A 14,641-nucleotide genomic window follows, 5' to 3' on the forward strand; every position below is an offset into this window, starting at 1 on the left:
GCATTTGTTACCATGGAAACAGACAAACATCTCCAAGTTTAAGATGATGTCGCTGACGGGCTTTAAACCAAAAAGTTTACTGTGAAACAGGTAACGTTGATAGCAAAAACCGACGGCCATGGTAAGTTTATTTGGCAAAGGCGTTTCAGATTGTTGCAACAGTTAAGCTATTTCATAAAGAGTGGCTATGAGGGCCTGCTAACATGTATGATAATGCTAATCCCTGTAGAGACTATCTGGTTCCTCGACTTCAAGGAGCAGCTCTTTGACGTGCCGGTACCGCAGAAGAGCCCCCACCTCACAGGTGGACGAAAATCTGTTTGGGAGCCCAAACCCGGTGAGTTGTTTGTTTATTTATTTATTTATTTATTTTTTGCTGCAGCCTACCCTAGACAACAAAAGGCAGCTGTGTGTGATTTTTAATGACATAATCAATATCCCTGGTCTTGGCTATGGCATCAGTTTATAAGCTTGATGTAGGCTACCTGTCAGAGTGTAATGTATATGGTTGCAAGGGTGGATAGATCACAAGTTATGAGTGGGTTTATGAGATGTTTCTATATAACACTGTCCAGATATCATCAGACAAATGTGGGAATCCAGTGTCCAAGGCCAAGGTTAAGTCCCAGAAGAACCAAGCAGAAGAGTCTGTTCAAATCATCACCAAAGACCTAATTCGTAATCTCAGGTAAACGTGGTTATGTAAAGAAGAAGGCACATTTAATAGATACAAATTCAAGCTAAATAAATGTAACTTCAAAATACAATATTGCAAAATGGAAAGTGGGTTCGGTTTTTAGCAAGTAACATTATGAACGCATGTATTTTCAATCTCTGTGATTCAGAGTTGTACTAGATATTGTTCAGATAATAAAAAAAAAAGTGAATGTCATGTTATCATAAAAGGTGTGTGCAGTACTTTGATTACGCATGGAGATTTATCAGACAATCCCATCACCTGTTGTTTTATTAGGATCCCAGGGACAGATCCTTCAGGAGAGTCCATCATTCTTCCATCAGCTGAGTTTGAGCGGATTACCTCGGCAGCCCAGGTCCTCACCAAGGAGGAGAAGGAGGCCTTGAAGGAGGCTTATCAGAAGAAGAAAGAAGAGGAAATTGTATGAAACATGAAAAATTTGAATGAAGTGTCCTTTTACTTGCAGATTAGTCATAAAACAATACGCCTGTAACCTTCTTCTTTTTTAAAATACACCCCTCTCCCAGAAAACTGCAGATGAAAGGAAGCATCAACTTTATGTGGCAGACCTGTCCCGTCAAGAGAACCATGCACTGACTGAGCTGGAGCTAGAGGCCCGGGACCGTGTGCAGCACTTGGTGGAACGGGCCAGTGCCTTGAGGATGGAGCAAGAGGAGGAAGTCAAAAAGCTCAACAAGGTAGATGATGAAAATTTTAAAATGTGTCTACAAGTGAACCCATCTGTGATTGGCAGAAGTGCTGTTTTTTTTTCCTGTATGAATAAAGAATAATGAACCACACCTGTCTGTGTCTGGTCCCTTCAGCTGATCCTGGGTGCTCAGTGTCAAGCCACACGTGACGCCCAGATCCAGGAGAAGAAACAGATCCAGATGGAGATGTTAGAGGAGGAGAAGCGTCTGGATGCCATGATGGAGGTGGAGCGCCGCAAGGCCTTGGAGACTGTTGAGCAGATTGCTGAGCTGCACAAACAGCAGAGGATCAGGTAAAGGGAGGTCTGCTGGGACTCACAGAATGATTCATAGGCTGACTTGCACATGAATTAAGTTGATAATATAACCTTATGAACCTGATGGTACAAGTTTATTGACAAAGGAAAAAAAAAAATCTGCTCTTAAATCATTTGACCCGACAAAACCCACTTACATCCTTTTCATGAGATCATTAGGTTGCTGGTCAACAGTAAAGTCAAAAGGCCTCCAGTTTAGAATTGTTATGTGTGCTGTGCATGTGTTGTATTTCAGTGGAATGCAGCAAATTTATGACCAGATCCAGCAACGTCTGGAGGAGAAGCACCTGCAAGATGAGCTGAAAGCGCAGGAGAGAGAGCATTTACTAGAGAGCCAGGAGCGAATGAACCTGGAAGACCTCAAGGTACAGACACAAGGGGGAGACAGACCATGCAAAGACAGTAAACAGAAAAAATAGGAAATTCATACATATTCTCAGTGGGATATGACACCGCATTTGCAGTCAAGTTTGGTTTAATCTGTGACTGGTGGTCTTCCTCTAGGCTCTGGAGAAGAAGAAGGAAGAGCTACAGCATCTGCAGGAGGAGATCATGCGCATCAATGCTGAGACTGTGCGAGCCAAGGAGCAGAGGCGAGAGGAGGAGAAGCTGGCTGACATGAGAGATATGGAATACATCCAAAAAAAGCTGGTGAGAACACAAACAATATATCTCCAGACACAGAAAAACTATTAGACAAATCAGTAACAAGGAAAATTCATACCTGTGGAGTTATGTTCAAGGACAGTCGGTATTCACCGATTCGTTTCATCATTAAAATGCTGTTTACATCTCATGACTTCTGCAGGAGCGGGAGGCTGAATATGAAGCAGAGCAGAGACGAATAAAGAAGGAGAAAGAGTTGGAGATCGCAAGGCTAAGGGCCCGGCAAGAAAGAGCGAAAGACTACAAGGCAGAGCAGGTCAGGAATAAAACCACCAGCTGACTTTGAAAAGCCAGTCACATTTTCAAAGATTCATGGGACAAGCACTCTGTATGACAATGTTGTGTCTGCATTTGGAAGGATGAGCTCCGTGCTCGGAGGAACCAAGAAATTGCAGACAGACAATGGAGGAGAAAAGAGAAAGAGCTGGCTGCAAAGAGAGCGCAGGAGCAAGCGATGCTGAAGGCGTATCGGTTGGAGCAGGTTCACCATAAAGAGAAACTGCTGTCGATTGAGGCTGGCCGGGAGAAGGCCACGTTTGAAAGTGTGTTGAAGTAAGAACTTCATTTTAACAAATTTTCACATCATCAAATAATATTCATATTTAAATACCAGTTACCTACAAGTGTAGTAAGTGATTTGAATGTTCATCCCTTAATAATTCTGTTTCTATGCATTCAGCTGTATCTGTGTATTAATATATATGTTCCACGCCATTTTGACCTTTTTCCACAGAGTGCAACAGGAAGCAATAATCAAACAGAAGGAGGAGGAGGAGAAGCAGCGTCAGAAAGCGCTCCATTACTCAGACGCCATCCGGCAGCAGATGAAGGAACGTGAACTCTCAGCCATAGCCAAGCGCAGAGAAACCTTTGAGGAAGCAGACAGACTGATCGAGGAAGCCCGGCAGAGACGTGTGCGCCTCGAAGAAATCAAGGAGAAGAAACTGAAGGAGCTGAAGTAAGTATGGGCAAGTTAACCAACCTTTTCTGTGGCTGATATTTAGAAAATGGCTGTCCTGTAGAAAAATATACACTCATTCCACTGAGAATGTATACTAATTGTATAAATGTGACGTGTCTTTCAACCTGAAGGGCTACAGGGCTCTCTGAAAAATACTGCAGCGAAGTGGAGCGGAAGGTGCGGACCAGCGTACTCTGAGCCACTCCATCACATTTTACAGGATCTCATTAAAGAACGAAAAACGTTTAAAGTTTAACCTAAATAAGAATGTACCAGTAGATTTCTTTGGCACTTTGTTCTACGAACAGCCGATCAATGGAATGTGCACATTTTAGTAGTTGATGCTCTGTGTCGAAGCACTGGGTGTGGGGGGGAAAAATGACCAGAATAAAGCAATTTGTTGAGACATTTCTAGTTTCTCGCACAAACTGACTCCATAGGAGACTTCTGTACAATTTTTACTTTTTATTTAGGCTAGTATTTCCCTTTCAGTTAAGTCATATTCTTCCACTTATCACTGACAGATCCCCTTTATTATTAATATGTATGAGAACAAAAAGGAATTCAACTGATGTTAGGATGACACTACACACAGCTCAAAGCAGGTAAGGAAGTTAAGTACATCAAGGTAAATACAAGCTCTTATTTCAGACCTTTCTTGACAAAGAACTGGATGTACTGAGAGTCAATTTCTTCATCATAACCATCTAAACATAACCTAATGTTCATGGATCTAATCAAGCTGTCATTTAGATGCCCAAGGTCCCACCAGCCTGTCTTCTGCCTCCTTCTTAACTTTAACACTGGAGGAAATAGGACAGGGGAGTGGACGACGACAGATGGGTGGGGTCTCTGTCAAAACATTTTTGAGTCCATCATGTTCACGTCTGTACACGTGAACAAAAAACAAAATCCAAACACACACACACACACACACACGGTAATGGTGACTGAGGGAAACACCACAACACCTGGCATACATGGACCTCAGCATGAGGATTCAGAGTAAATACACACACACGGTACGGTTAGGGGATCTGGGGGCTTGGTAGCTGTGGTCCCGTCCTTGCACATACACAGTCTCTCACACAAGCACTGTACACAGCACAAGAGGTCACCTAAATACATGGAGCCAACGAAGGAGCACTAACATCTAGGAGGGTGGACTACCAGTCCGTTACAAGCTGAGAGGCCGTTGAAACTTCTTCAGACCATCAGATCACACTCACTCACACACAAACACACCCTCATTCACACAGTGACCCACATCTGTATGCATTTAAAACTCCATAAAGCTACACGCCTGCGCAGAATATACTATTATACTTAGTGCTGCTAGCTATAGCCATTGAAATGGCAATATATGTTCAAATATTATGTAACCTTTTTCTCCTCAGAATATACAACGATGAAATGCATTATACAGACAAACAAGACAAATGTAAGCTGTTCACATGTTCAGTACATCAAAAGTAAGAGCTTGTCTATGTTAATTTCTTCACAAGTGCAAAATCCAATGCTCCTCCACCTACTTCAAAGGTTCATTGCTGAGCTTTAGCAAGTCCACTTCTGCGCAAACAATAAACCAATAAAAAACAAAACAAAACCAGAACATTAACATCAACACAAAAAGTTCTGAACAAGTCATAAATATGGAATGTGTAAATACAAAGAAACACGGCCCAATTTCTTTTCAAACAATACAAATAAAAGTCCTTCAATACAGTTAAATGTTTTATAACAGGACAACATAAAAAAATAATAATACTCAAAAGGAGACTGGGCTGTTGCTTGCTTGTGGCCCCTGTTGTGAGTAGAAGACCATGGGAAGCTGGTGAGGAACGCAAAGAGAGAAGATGTAAGGAAGAGGTTCGGTGAAGTTGTGGTGGGAGTTAGGGTTGTTGGGTGATCACATGCTGTAACCGAAGTTGGGCTGTGGTGGCTGGCCGTAGCCTGGTGCTGCTGTGTAACCGTAACCATAGACCTGCTGAGGAGGCACAGCCACGTTGGGCCCCGCTGTGAGCATGAGCTGGGGTGTGCCTGCAGCAGAAACATCAAAAGAACTTTGGTCACTGCCAAGAATATTCTCCAAGCTCCTGCTTAAACCTGGTTTTAAAATGTGTCCCGGGCAATCGGATCACAAGCAGACAGCACTAAATACAAGCGTTAACAACCAAGACGAATTGTGATTTGATCACTAAAACCACTTGCTGAGGTTGTTGGGGACACATTTGACATTAGTAGTGTAAACACTAATGTGTCCTGATGCATCTCCGACAAGGACGTTAGGGGAATATACGTTAACAGTGCAGGTCATGGTGTCTGTGTTGGTGTGTGCCAATGCTCAACAAAAGAAAAAATGGAGAGAAACATCCAATTCAAATCCATTAATGTAGTGTGAAAGATTTCACATCCATGAACAAATCTGTTGCTGGTCTTCTTGTTTTATTAATAGGGAGACTACTGACACTTGTCTGGTAACAGACCGACACAATAATTGTGCCTGTGGCCTTTTGATATTTAAGATGAAAGTGTCACAGCAGCAGCAAAATCCAAGGACAAGTGGTCTTCTGGACACCCTGCTCTGCCTTGTGTACAGTATAAGACAGGCGTGAACTGTGCCGTGTCTTGGCTGTCCACTTGTGCTCAGATCACTGAGATGCATTTTAATACCAAAGCTAAACAGGTTTCCATTAAATGTCCTCAAAACTGGTGAAGACTGCATTACAGCAAGACCATCATTATCTGCGTGTTGCCTTTTTTTTTTTTTTTTTACCATAAACGATTGGTTGAGACTCTGTAGCCTGCTCCTCTTGTTTCCTCAAAGACTCGGAGGCTTCGAGCTTGTCCACCTGTGGACGACAACAGTAGTGATGGTGTCAGACCTCAGCTGCATTGTGTGTCATGGGGCTCTTGAAGAGCAAGGGTTGAGATGTCGGGTTTGTAAAAACTGACCTCTGGGTTATTTCACTGGCTGACAGATGGGACCATTCCTGACAGATGAAGATGAATACAGTCCAGATTGAAATTAAAACAGGCTGCGGGAGGCAGACCTTGCCCTCTATAAGGCAAAAGGAGGCACTACAGCTACAGGGATACTGGCACTTGAGCAAGCTTGGCTACGGCAGTCTATCAGGTAAACATCCACATATGTGTGGAAAGCATTAGGGATTGGGAAGAGAGACAAAGACAAACAGCTACTAGACAATAATGGTCCCACCATCCAGCCACCCAAATCATCTACGCTAGCATGTTGGAAATGTAGAGTATGTAGAGAACCAACCCTTCACCAGTACAATACAAGCACTAAGACCAGCATTTTATGTTTTTCACCCCATTTGCTAAATATCAAAACCTGCACATTTTCATGCTTCTCTGCCAGTGACAGCTGCGGCTGGAGGCATTATGATTTTGGGTTGTCTGTTCCCCCCATTCTTGTGAACGTGATATCTCAGGAACACCTTGAGGGAATTTCTTCAAATTTGGACCAGTGCCCACTTTAAGTGATGAACTAATTAGACTTTAGTGGTCAAAAGTCAAGGTCAATGACCTCACTTCTGTCCCATACCTGTGAATTTGACTGGTTGGGAAGAGGCCACAAAGTGGTAATTCTACTTAGTGCTAACAAGACAGAGTAATATACAGTTAAGTCAACTTGAAGCCAAAACTTCACCTGCCTGTGCTTGTGCTAACTTTGCTGTAGCTACAAACAGTTATGCAGTAGCATTTCACTCTCAGATATTCATGGAACAAGTGTAGTATTCAAGCAAATGCTCATTCATAAACCTTTATATGATAGGTTTACAGTATAACCATGAGTTGAGTATTTTTTTTGAACATGTAGTGAATTACACACACTGCCAGAGTGCAGTGCAAAGAAAAACAGCTGCAACTGTTTATCAATCTGATTATTTTATCCATTAATGTATTATATGATCTGTAGATAAAAAATAATGAAGAATGTCAGTTTCTAACTCCATTAAAACACTTGGTTTGTCTGACCAACAGTGCAAAATCTAAAGATATTCAACTGAATTTCTGATTTAAAATGACATTAACAAAATAGTTGGCTATTTATCTTTTGATAATCAAGTAATTGCCTTTAACTATTCACTTATTCTACCATTTCCAGTTGTAACTGTACACTGAAAACCAATCACCAACTATGTGAAGTGCTGTCAGGGTTTTTGCAAGTTTTAACATTGCACTGGCATAAGAGACATGCCCTCGGCCATCACACACGGCCAAAGTTGCCTGTGTGCAAACGGCTACAAGAAGCAGGTAGCAGCCTTGAGCGTTATCCTGCTAAAGGTTGCTTTAGCATTTGCTAAGCAGCACAGAGGCAGGTGACAACAGGGAAAGGACAAAGGATAGGGCTAAATACCATTCAAAGATTAAAGCAGCCAGCAAGAAGCTTCAGATATTTTCCTCAGCTGCAATCGTGTGCAGCTTAAACACTGATAAAAATCAGTCAAAAATAGTGACATGTAACAGGATAGCCACCACACACCCACCCCCTTATGGTAGTTTTGGGTTCAGTTCTCTACACACTGTCTGTTTTCCTACTACCAGTCAGTCTGTTTAAGCAGGTTGTTTCAAGAAAAGACAGGCTGTTGTTTGGTTTCAGAAAAGAAGGGCTGAGAGACATGCTGAAGCAGCAGTTCAGTTATTTTCTTCTTGAGTGCATGAGAAAGAGAGAAGAGAGAGGCAGAGAGCCATAGTGGAGGGAGAGTGAAAGAGGGTGGAGAGGATGGTTTTATACAGCCAGTTCAAGGTTCTCAGAAGCAGGCGCAGCCAACGATGTCCCCTAGTCTGTCCTGTGTGCTAATAAGGCTACCAAGGGAGGGGGGAAATGCATGCTCATTGCTCTACATGTCATGTAACTTTTTTCCCCCCGCAAAGAACATACTCAAACTACCAGTTATTTTCTGCAATACACTCAAGTTGTTTAGCATTGAAGAGACCATACTTTACAGTAGCAAAGAATACTCAGAGACACATAGAAAAATACCCCCTCTCAATATTCCTGTTTTTACCGTTTGTTTTTTGCATGCGAGTTCTTCTTTAGCATTAAGATTAAACAGTACAGACAGACATAAAAGATCTCTGAAAGAATGGTCGCTTCATTAAAATAATGCCTCACTGGTTCTTGTATTATTGAAATTAGGTCTTAGCTGCAGTCTATGCTACTGCGCCACAGTGCAAATACACCTAACCATGCTCCCACCCTCTTCTGATATAAAGTTATGACTAATAATTCACCTGTCAAAGGCCTTGAAACTCTCTTTACAATGTCTACAGAGTAAAACCATTTCTGAAATGATCCTAACCTAAGTCAGGATAATGACTAGCAGCAGACTGCAGCTGAGTGGTGTTACAAGACAGTTTCACATCAGAATTCATCTACAAGTCTGTGAGAAAAGGACCTGACCACAGGAGGTGAGGTAGTTTTCCAGAGCGGTGCTCTTCACCCACACCTACAGACTGTTGACAGGCATGCTGGCTCAGTGTGTTTGAGGACAAAGGCTGTGAGCACATTTGACAGAAATATGCAAAAGAGGTTCTCTGTAGTGAGGAACCACAGAGAATTATAGCCCGAGTCTGCAGTTGCTCTCAGCTCTGGAGAATGTCACAGTAGTTCAGTTTTGGTTTTGTGGCTTGCAGCTGGTTTACTCTCACTGTTCTCATGGTGCCATAGTCAGATTTAGCAGGCAGCTAGTTTGCCAGATCACCCTAAACGTTTGTACATCAGGGTTGTTTACCGTTTGTTTCATGCTGCCCTAAAGTGGACAATAGATATCAACATGCCTGAACCAATCTGGGTACCTGACAGCAACATGCCACCAACAAAAACAACAGTTTACAGTGATCTCTGAGAAACACGTCATGTCTCAGTAGGTGAATCCTTTCAGCAATTATGCAATGACAAGGAGTAATAGTACTGTCAAGTCTTAAACACACTGGATTGTTATTCCATCTAATTCGATCACCAACTCTTCACCGAGTCAAAATCTGTGATTCAGAGTGGTCAAATCATCAACTCTTCACAAAGTCAAAATCTGTGATTCAGAGTGGTCACTGACACCAGCAAACATAGCCGAGTCCTGGGGGATTGATATGAAGAGCACCGCTCTGGAGTCTTATGGGTTGGTAGGTGGTCAAGTGGAGATGTGGAGTTTACATTCAGAAGCAGCAAAGTGACATAGGGGGGGGGGGGGAAGGGCACAGTCTCTGCTAATTTTACTCCTCCAAACTACAGGACAGGGGAGAGGGGTCAAAAAGAATGATTAGAAAATGGATTCGACTTTCACCTTTTCCTTTATCGCATCAACCTGGAAAGGAAATTCAGAGAAGCAACTTAAGGAGGAAAAAAAACAAACAAATGAAGTCTCCCGAAATAGAGACTGACAGAGAGAAAAAAGCAAACAGGACTTGTCACTTAAACAAAACACTAAAATCCAGAGAGAAAGATGCGGGTACTAATGCCACTTTTGATACAAATGCAGACTTGAGATTATTTTGGTACTCTGATTCACCTTGCTGCTTAAAAGTGTAAAAATAATATACTACTGTTGACTAATAGGACTTACAGTAAGTTTAACATTTTAATGAGAACTATTAAATAATGTAATGCATTTATTATAAAATGCAAAGACTAAAGAAAGTGACTGACAATAAATAATTCAGTTTTAACTTGTTTCAAGTAACAACTAGTGGGATTTGCCACAAGTACCAAGTAGTCTGCTATAAGAAAACCAATTATAGGACTTCTGTGTTACAAATTTTTTAATGACAAACTGCATTATTCTGAAGTTGTAAAATCCACCAACTTGGCATTTTAAGTTTGGCAAATAAATGTAACAAAACTTTTAAAATGCTTCACTCAGTTCTGTTGTTTGTTAGAAATATGTGGGCTATATTTTTTTGCCATGTACTGTAACAGAGATAAATGGTGTGACAAGCAACACAGCAGTTAGGAATCTCCTTTGCAACACATTTGTATGGAAAAGTAGCTTGAATGGATTAAAACCCAAGCAAAAATGAAACCACCAGTGATGACACTCGACTGATTGACAGAAGCACAGGACAATCAGCATGAATGGAGAAAAGCACAGGCAGCACTGAGCTTTATCTTTGATAGCGTGACACTGCCTATAGATGAATAGTATTTGCAAACATCTCAGTGTCTCCTGATACTTCCTTTAGGTTTCAGATGGCGGGAGATATCAGATATTGATAAATCAGGGGAAAAGTATTTAAAGATTTAGTTTAATAGTTTCTTACAGTGGTGAAGGTTTGCAAATACTATTTCAAAAGTCTTAACAGCAGAAGGGGAAAAAAAAAACTCAACATGAATAAAATGTTGCCCATTACCTTCTAATTACCTTTTTTCACTGTAGGTATTGATATTCTTCTCATAACGCTACTACTTTGTCTTGTTAAATACACACCCTGGTTACCACTGGCTAACCCACCTTAGTGAGATACTCCCTCATGACCTGGATGAAGTATGGCATAGAGAAGTCCATGATGTTGTGTCGCCAGGCGGTCTCTAGCACCACATCGGGCCGCAGCAGGTCGTAGCAGGTGAATAGGCAGGCAGCAAAACACTCCTTCTTGTCCTCATTCAGGAACCAAGCCAGAAGCTCCTCTGCCAGCTCAGTGTCTTTGGACTCAGATGCGTACTGCATGGCATCCTGCAGAGAAAAGAAAAACTACAGATCAATAACTGGACTTGGGGAAAGTGATATTACATTTGCCATTTTACATTTCAGCGCAATCCGTTTCTGTGGCGAAATGTGATGTATATAACTCTGAAGAACATGAATGTATACTGAACATTTTTGTTTGTTTTAGTGGCCAATCACCTTGTAGAGCTTGTCCTTCTTGCAGAGCTCAACACTCTGCTTCCAGCGGTTGTTGCCCTTGAAAAGGTAGGCTGCGATCCTCCTAAACTCAATCAGTTCATGCCGTTCCAGGCCCTGGGCCAATGAGATGTTGTCAAAGTTGTCATAGGCATCAATGGAACTGCGCAGGGCCTGGATAAAAGAGAGGGAGGAATATACAGTGGAAAATACAGCTCTGTAAAAGCATTTGTACGCTAGAGAAAATTTCAACTAAGTAACAAACTGGTACTTGTTCAGAATGCTGTGCTTGAAGTAACAAATCCAAATGTTTTTTCTTCAAGCAACATCAAGACATCTTAAAAAAACAGATCATCATATAATCTGTTATGATATACAGTGGACATCATCATCACACCGTACCGCATAGTCTTCCTCAATGATGAAGAGGTTGTTGAGTGCCTCATTCACTGATTTGTTGTTGTGATTCTGGACAGACCTTAGGTAAGGTTTAACCAGTGGCAGCTGTTTCACCTAAACCAAGAGTCAGAAAAATAATCAAACCATGTGCATCTTCAGTTTCTTATTTAATTTTTTCTCACTATTGCCATCTTCTACCAAGTAAAGAAAACTACATATAGGAACATTCATAACTTTACACAAGTGTTCTTCAATAGCATCCATCTTTATAATTTCATTTTTGGGAAATGGGTTGTATTTAAATACAAAACAGCACAGAAATGTACAGAGAAAACAATAACAGTGCAGGACCTTGCTAAAAAAGTTGACAGCACGTGTGTGGTCCAGCCTTGGAGAGAGGACGATGAGCAGATCGTTCAATAACAGTGGTTTGTATTCCAGATAAAAGTGAATGGCCTTGTAGTACAGCTCCACATTGGCCACCTACAACAACCACCACCACAAAAAAAACAAAACACCACAATATACACACACAGATCAGTATTGTGCCTTGGCAGTGTTGAGAGTAAAAGTGTTACCACTAATCAAATAGTTTTTTTTAACCTTGGTGACAATGTCTTTAAACTGGCCCTCCTTCCAGGCATCAGATGGGTGGTTCATCATGGTGATGATGGCGTTATCATACTCCTCATACTTGTCGTAGAGGAACACCAGCTCGGCCCAGAGGTGGGCCTGCTCTGCTGCCTTGAGAACCTGATACAAACACAGATGAACTTATAAATTTTTCATGAATATTTAAGATGGTGAACTGATGTTTTTTTGTTTTGTTTTGTCTTTTAAAACAAAGGCATTTTACACACAGAAAGGCAGTGGAAGTAGTACGAAGATCCTTTACTTAAGTAAAAGTAGCAATACAACTGTAAAAATACTCAGTTACAAGTAAAAGTCCTGCATTCACAATGTTACTTAAGTATTAGCATCAAAACATACTTAAAGGAATGAAAGTACTCATGCAGAATGGCAAATTTCACATAAATGTATATCATATTATAATTACGGATTCAGTACATCACGGATGTGTACATCACATTTAATGTTGCAGCTGTAAAGGGGGAGCTAGTTTGAACCAGTTTATATGCATTTAATTTGAATTACTGCTGAGTAGCTTGTGAATCTTCCACCATAGATCAATGAGGTCTTATAATTATACTGTTATTTTTGAACAACTCTGGCTATGAAAACTAGTAACTAAAGTTATAAATGTATTTGAGTAAAAGTACAATATTTGTCTCTAAAATGTAGCAAAGTCAAAGTATGTAACAAAAGATGAAAATACTGTACTGAAAGTACAGACACCTCATAATTGCACTTAACTACGGTACTTGAGTAAATTTACTTAGTTACGTTCCACCTCTGCAGAGAGGTTTAGACTGGTTCAAATCTTTTCCATTGGAGGAACTTGCTGACCCATAACTGAAATTGCACAACTTGTCCCAGGTTCTGCTTTTGTTTCCACTGTCCTCTGTCTGAATTGGAGACAAGATCTCAGATCTAGATTTTGGCACCCGTCAGGAAGCAATACAAAATCAAGTTCCGGGTATTGGAGAGGGTGGGTGTTCACAAGGCTGTTGCTCATGACTGGTTAAACATCAGCATTGTCACAGCTGTGTGTGAGTGTGAGGAATGCAGGCCTGCCATCGAGTCAACAGTGACCAACACAGAGAAGAATACAGTGGAAAAGCAAAGAGGAACAGACCACATCAGCCAAGCCAAGTTTCACCTGGTCAAAAGGTATGGGAAGGTCCAGGTTACGGCTTATTAATTTCCCATGGTAGAAATCCACTATAACAGCTGTTGCATTAATTCTTAAGCAAGCTGTGTGTCTACAATAACGCTCATGCAAAAGGGGACATCGCATCTATATGTTATAAAGTTGACAATAAAATCAAGCTTTTTGTAAAAAATATTGCAGTTTGTCCGTCACCTACCTTTGGAATGTTGACACGGGACCAGAAGAGCTCCAGGTGCTCCCTCATCTTCTGGGGTTTGAACTTGGAGTAGAGAATGGCCAGCTCAGTGAACATACCCATGTGAGCACGCTCCAGCCCGAGGGCAGCCTCCAGCATGGTGATCAGCTCCTCAAAGTAACCACGGTCCTGAAGGATAAAGACAAATTTGAAAAGACTAACCACAACCCTTAAAACTGATACACACAAATGAATAAAAAAACCCAACCTTTATTCTCTCTAACCATTATTTTCCAGATGATATCCCTGCATTAAAAGCTCTATTTTGAATACAGACTCTAATCAAATATTAATCACTCTTCTTTCAAAGTAAAATTAAAGTTTTATTTAAAACTGAATGCACTACAGGACTGATTCCATATATTTTCTGCATCCAGTAGTTACTTAGCATTGATCATAGGTGTGACATGTTAGCTTATCACTGACCCCAGTTAACTCATGTACCTGGTAGTAGTTATCACTGATCCCAGTTAACTCATGTACCTGGTAGTAGTTAATTAGTTCCTCCAGTTCATCAGCATGGACAACGATATGCAGGCCACACATTTGGGCAAGACGGAACTCCTTTCCATCTACACATGCAAAACACACCTGCAAGAGCAGAGAACCATATCAAACAATGCATCTTATACATACAATAACAAGTCAGTGCATTGCCTGCACCAGTTTTCCTTCAATAGGTTCTTTAGTCAATTCTTTTTGTCTGGTGGCAGAGAAGCAGAAAAGATTGTTGAACTCACTACAGGCACTAAAATGATCTATCTGACTTTTTTTCCCCCCTTATGAAGGATTAATACAAAATGGAATGGTAATTTCTCGCCTCCTTCCAGGTGCGGGTGCTGTTGGCCTTGCGAGCTCCATCCACAGCTGCCTGGTACTCTCCCAGGTGCACCAGAGTGGAGGCCAGGCGACCGAAGTTGGACACATTGTTGTAAAGCAGTTTGGCTGCTTCATACATCTTGTCATCATAACAGCGGTCACCAACCTGTAGGATAGAAA

The 14,641-nt window shown here is 41.3% G+C and overlaps 2 protein-coding genes across 8 annotated transcripts in view; one reads left to right on the top strand and one right to left on the bottom strand.

Annotated features, from left to right (window-relative positions):
* Positions 1-4,758, top strand: cfap45 (cilia and flagella associated protein 45). The gene is made up of 12 exons (XM_020600311.1): positions 1-121; positions 230-337; positions 576-688; positions 974-1,118; positions 1,225-1,395; positions 1,522-1,700; positions 1,960-2,089; positions 2,229-2,375; positions 2,533-2,646; positions 2,749-2,942; positions 3,124-3,348; positions 3,483-4,758. Exons 1-12 carry the CDS (start codon positions 119-121, stop codon positions 3,547-3,549), a joined length of 1,596 nt encoding a protein of 531 aa, XP_020455967.1. The 5' UTR covers positions 1-118; the 3' UTR covers positions 3,550-4,758.
* LOC109960315 (clathrin heavy chain 1) overlaps positions 3,802-14,641 on the bottom strand; it is a 24,707-nt gene continuing 13,867 nt past the window's right edge. For 3 of the 7 annotated variants that reach the window (XM_020600304.1, XM_020600305.1, XM_020600308.1), the window contains 11 exons: positions 14,463-14,627; positions 14,126-14,233; positions 13,604-13,771; positions 12,219-12,368; positions 11,967-12,098; positions 11,619-11,729; positions 11,220-11,390; positions 10,827-11,048; positions 9,663-9,683; positions 6,128-6,203; positions 3,802-5,391 (listed from right to left, as the gene is read on the bottom strand). In XM_020600304.1, coding sequence (XP_020455960.1) covers positions 5,261-5,391; positions 6,128-6,203; positions 9,663-9,683; positions 10,827-11,048; positions 11,220-11,390; positions 11,619-11,729; positions 11,967-12,098; positions 12,219-12,368; positions 13,604-13,771; positions 14,126-14,233; positions 14,463-14,627 — 1,455 coding nt within the window. In that variant the 3' untranslated portion in view covers positions 3,802-5,260. Of the gene's footprint in view, positions 5,392-6,127; positions 6,204-6,306; positions 6,481-9,662; positions 9,684-10,826; positions 11,049-11,219; positions 11,391-11,618; positions 11,730-11,966; positions 12,099-12,218; positions 12,369-13,603; positions 13,772-14,125; positions 14,234-14,462; positions 14,628-14,641 lie in introns of those variants that run through there. The other 4 variants (XM_020600307.1, XM_020600306.1, XM_020600309.1 and 1 more) reach the window with 3 other exon arrangements.

This window comes from Monopterus albus, unplaced genomic scaffold (assembly GCF_001952655.1).
Source record: "Monopterus albus unplaced genomic scaffold, M_albus_1.0 scaffold46.1, whole genome shotgun sequence".
Lineage (NCBI taxonomy): Eukaryota > Metazoa > Chordata > Actinopteri > Synbranchiformes > Synbranchidae > Monopterus > Monopterus albus.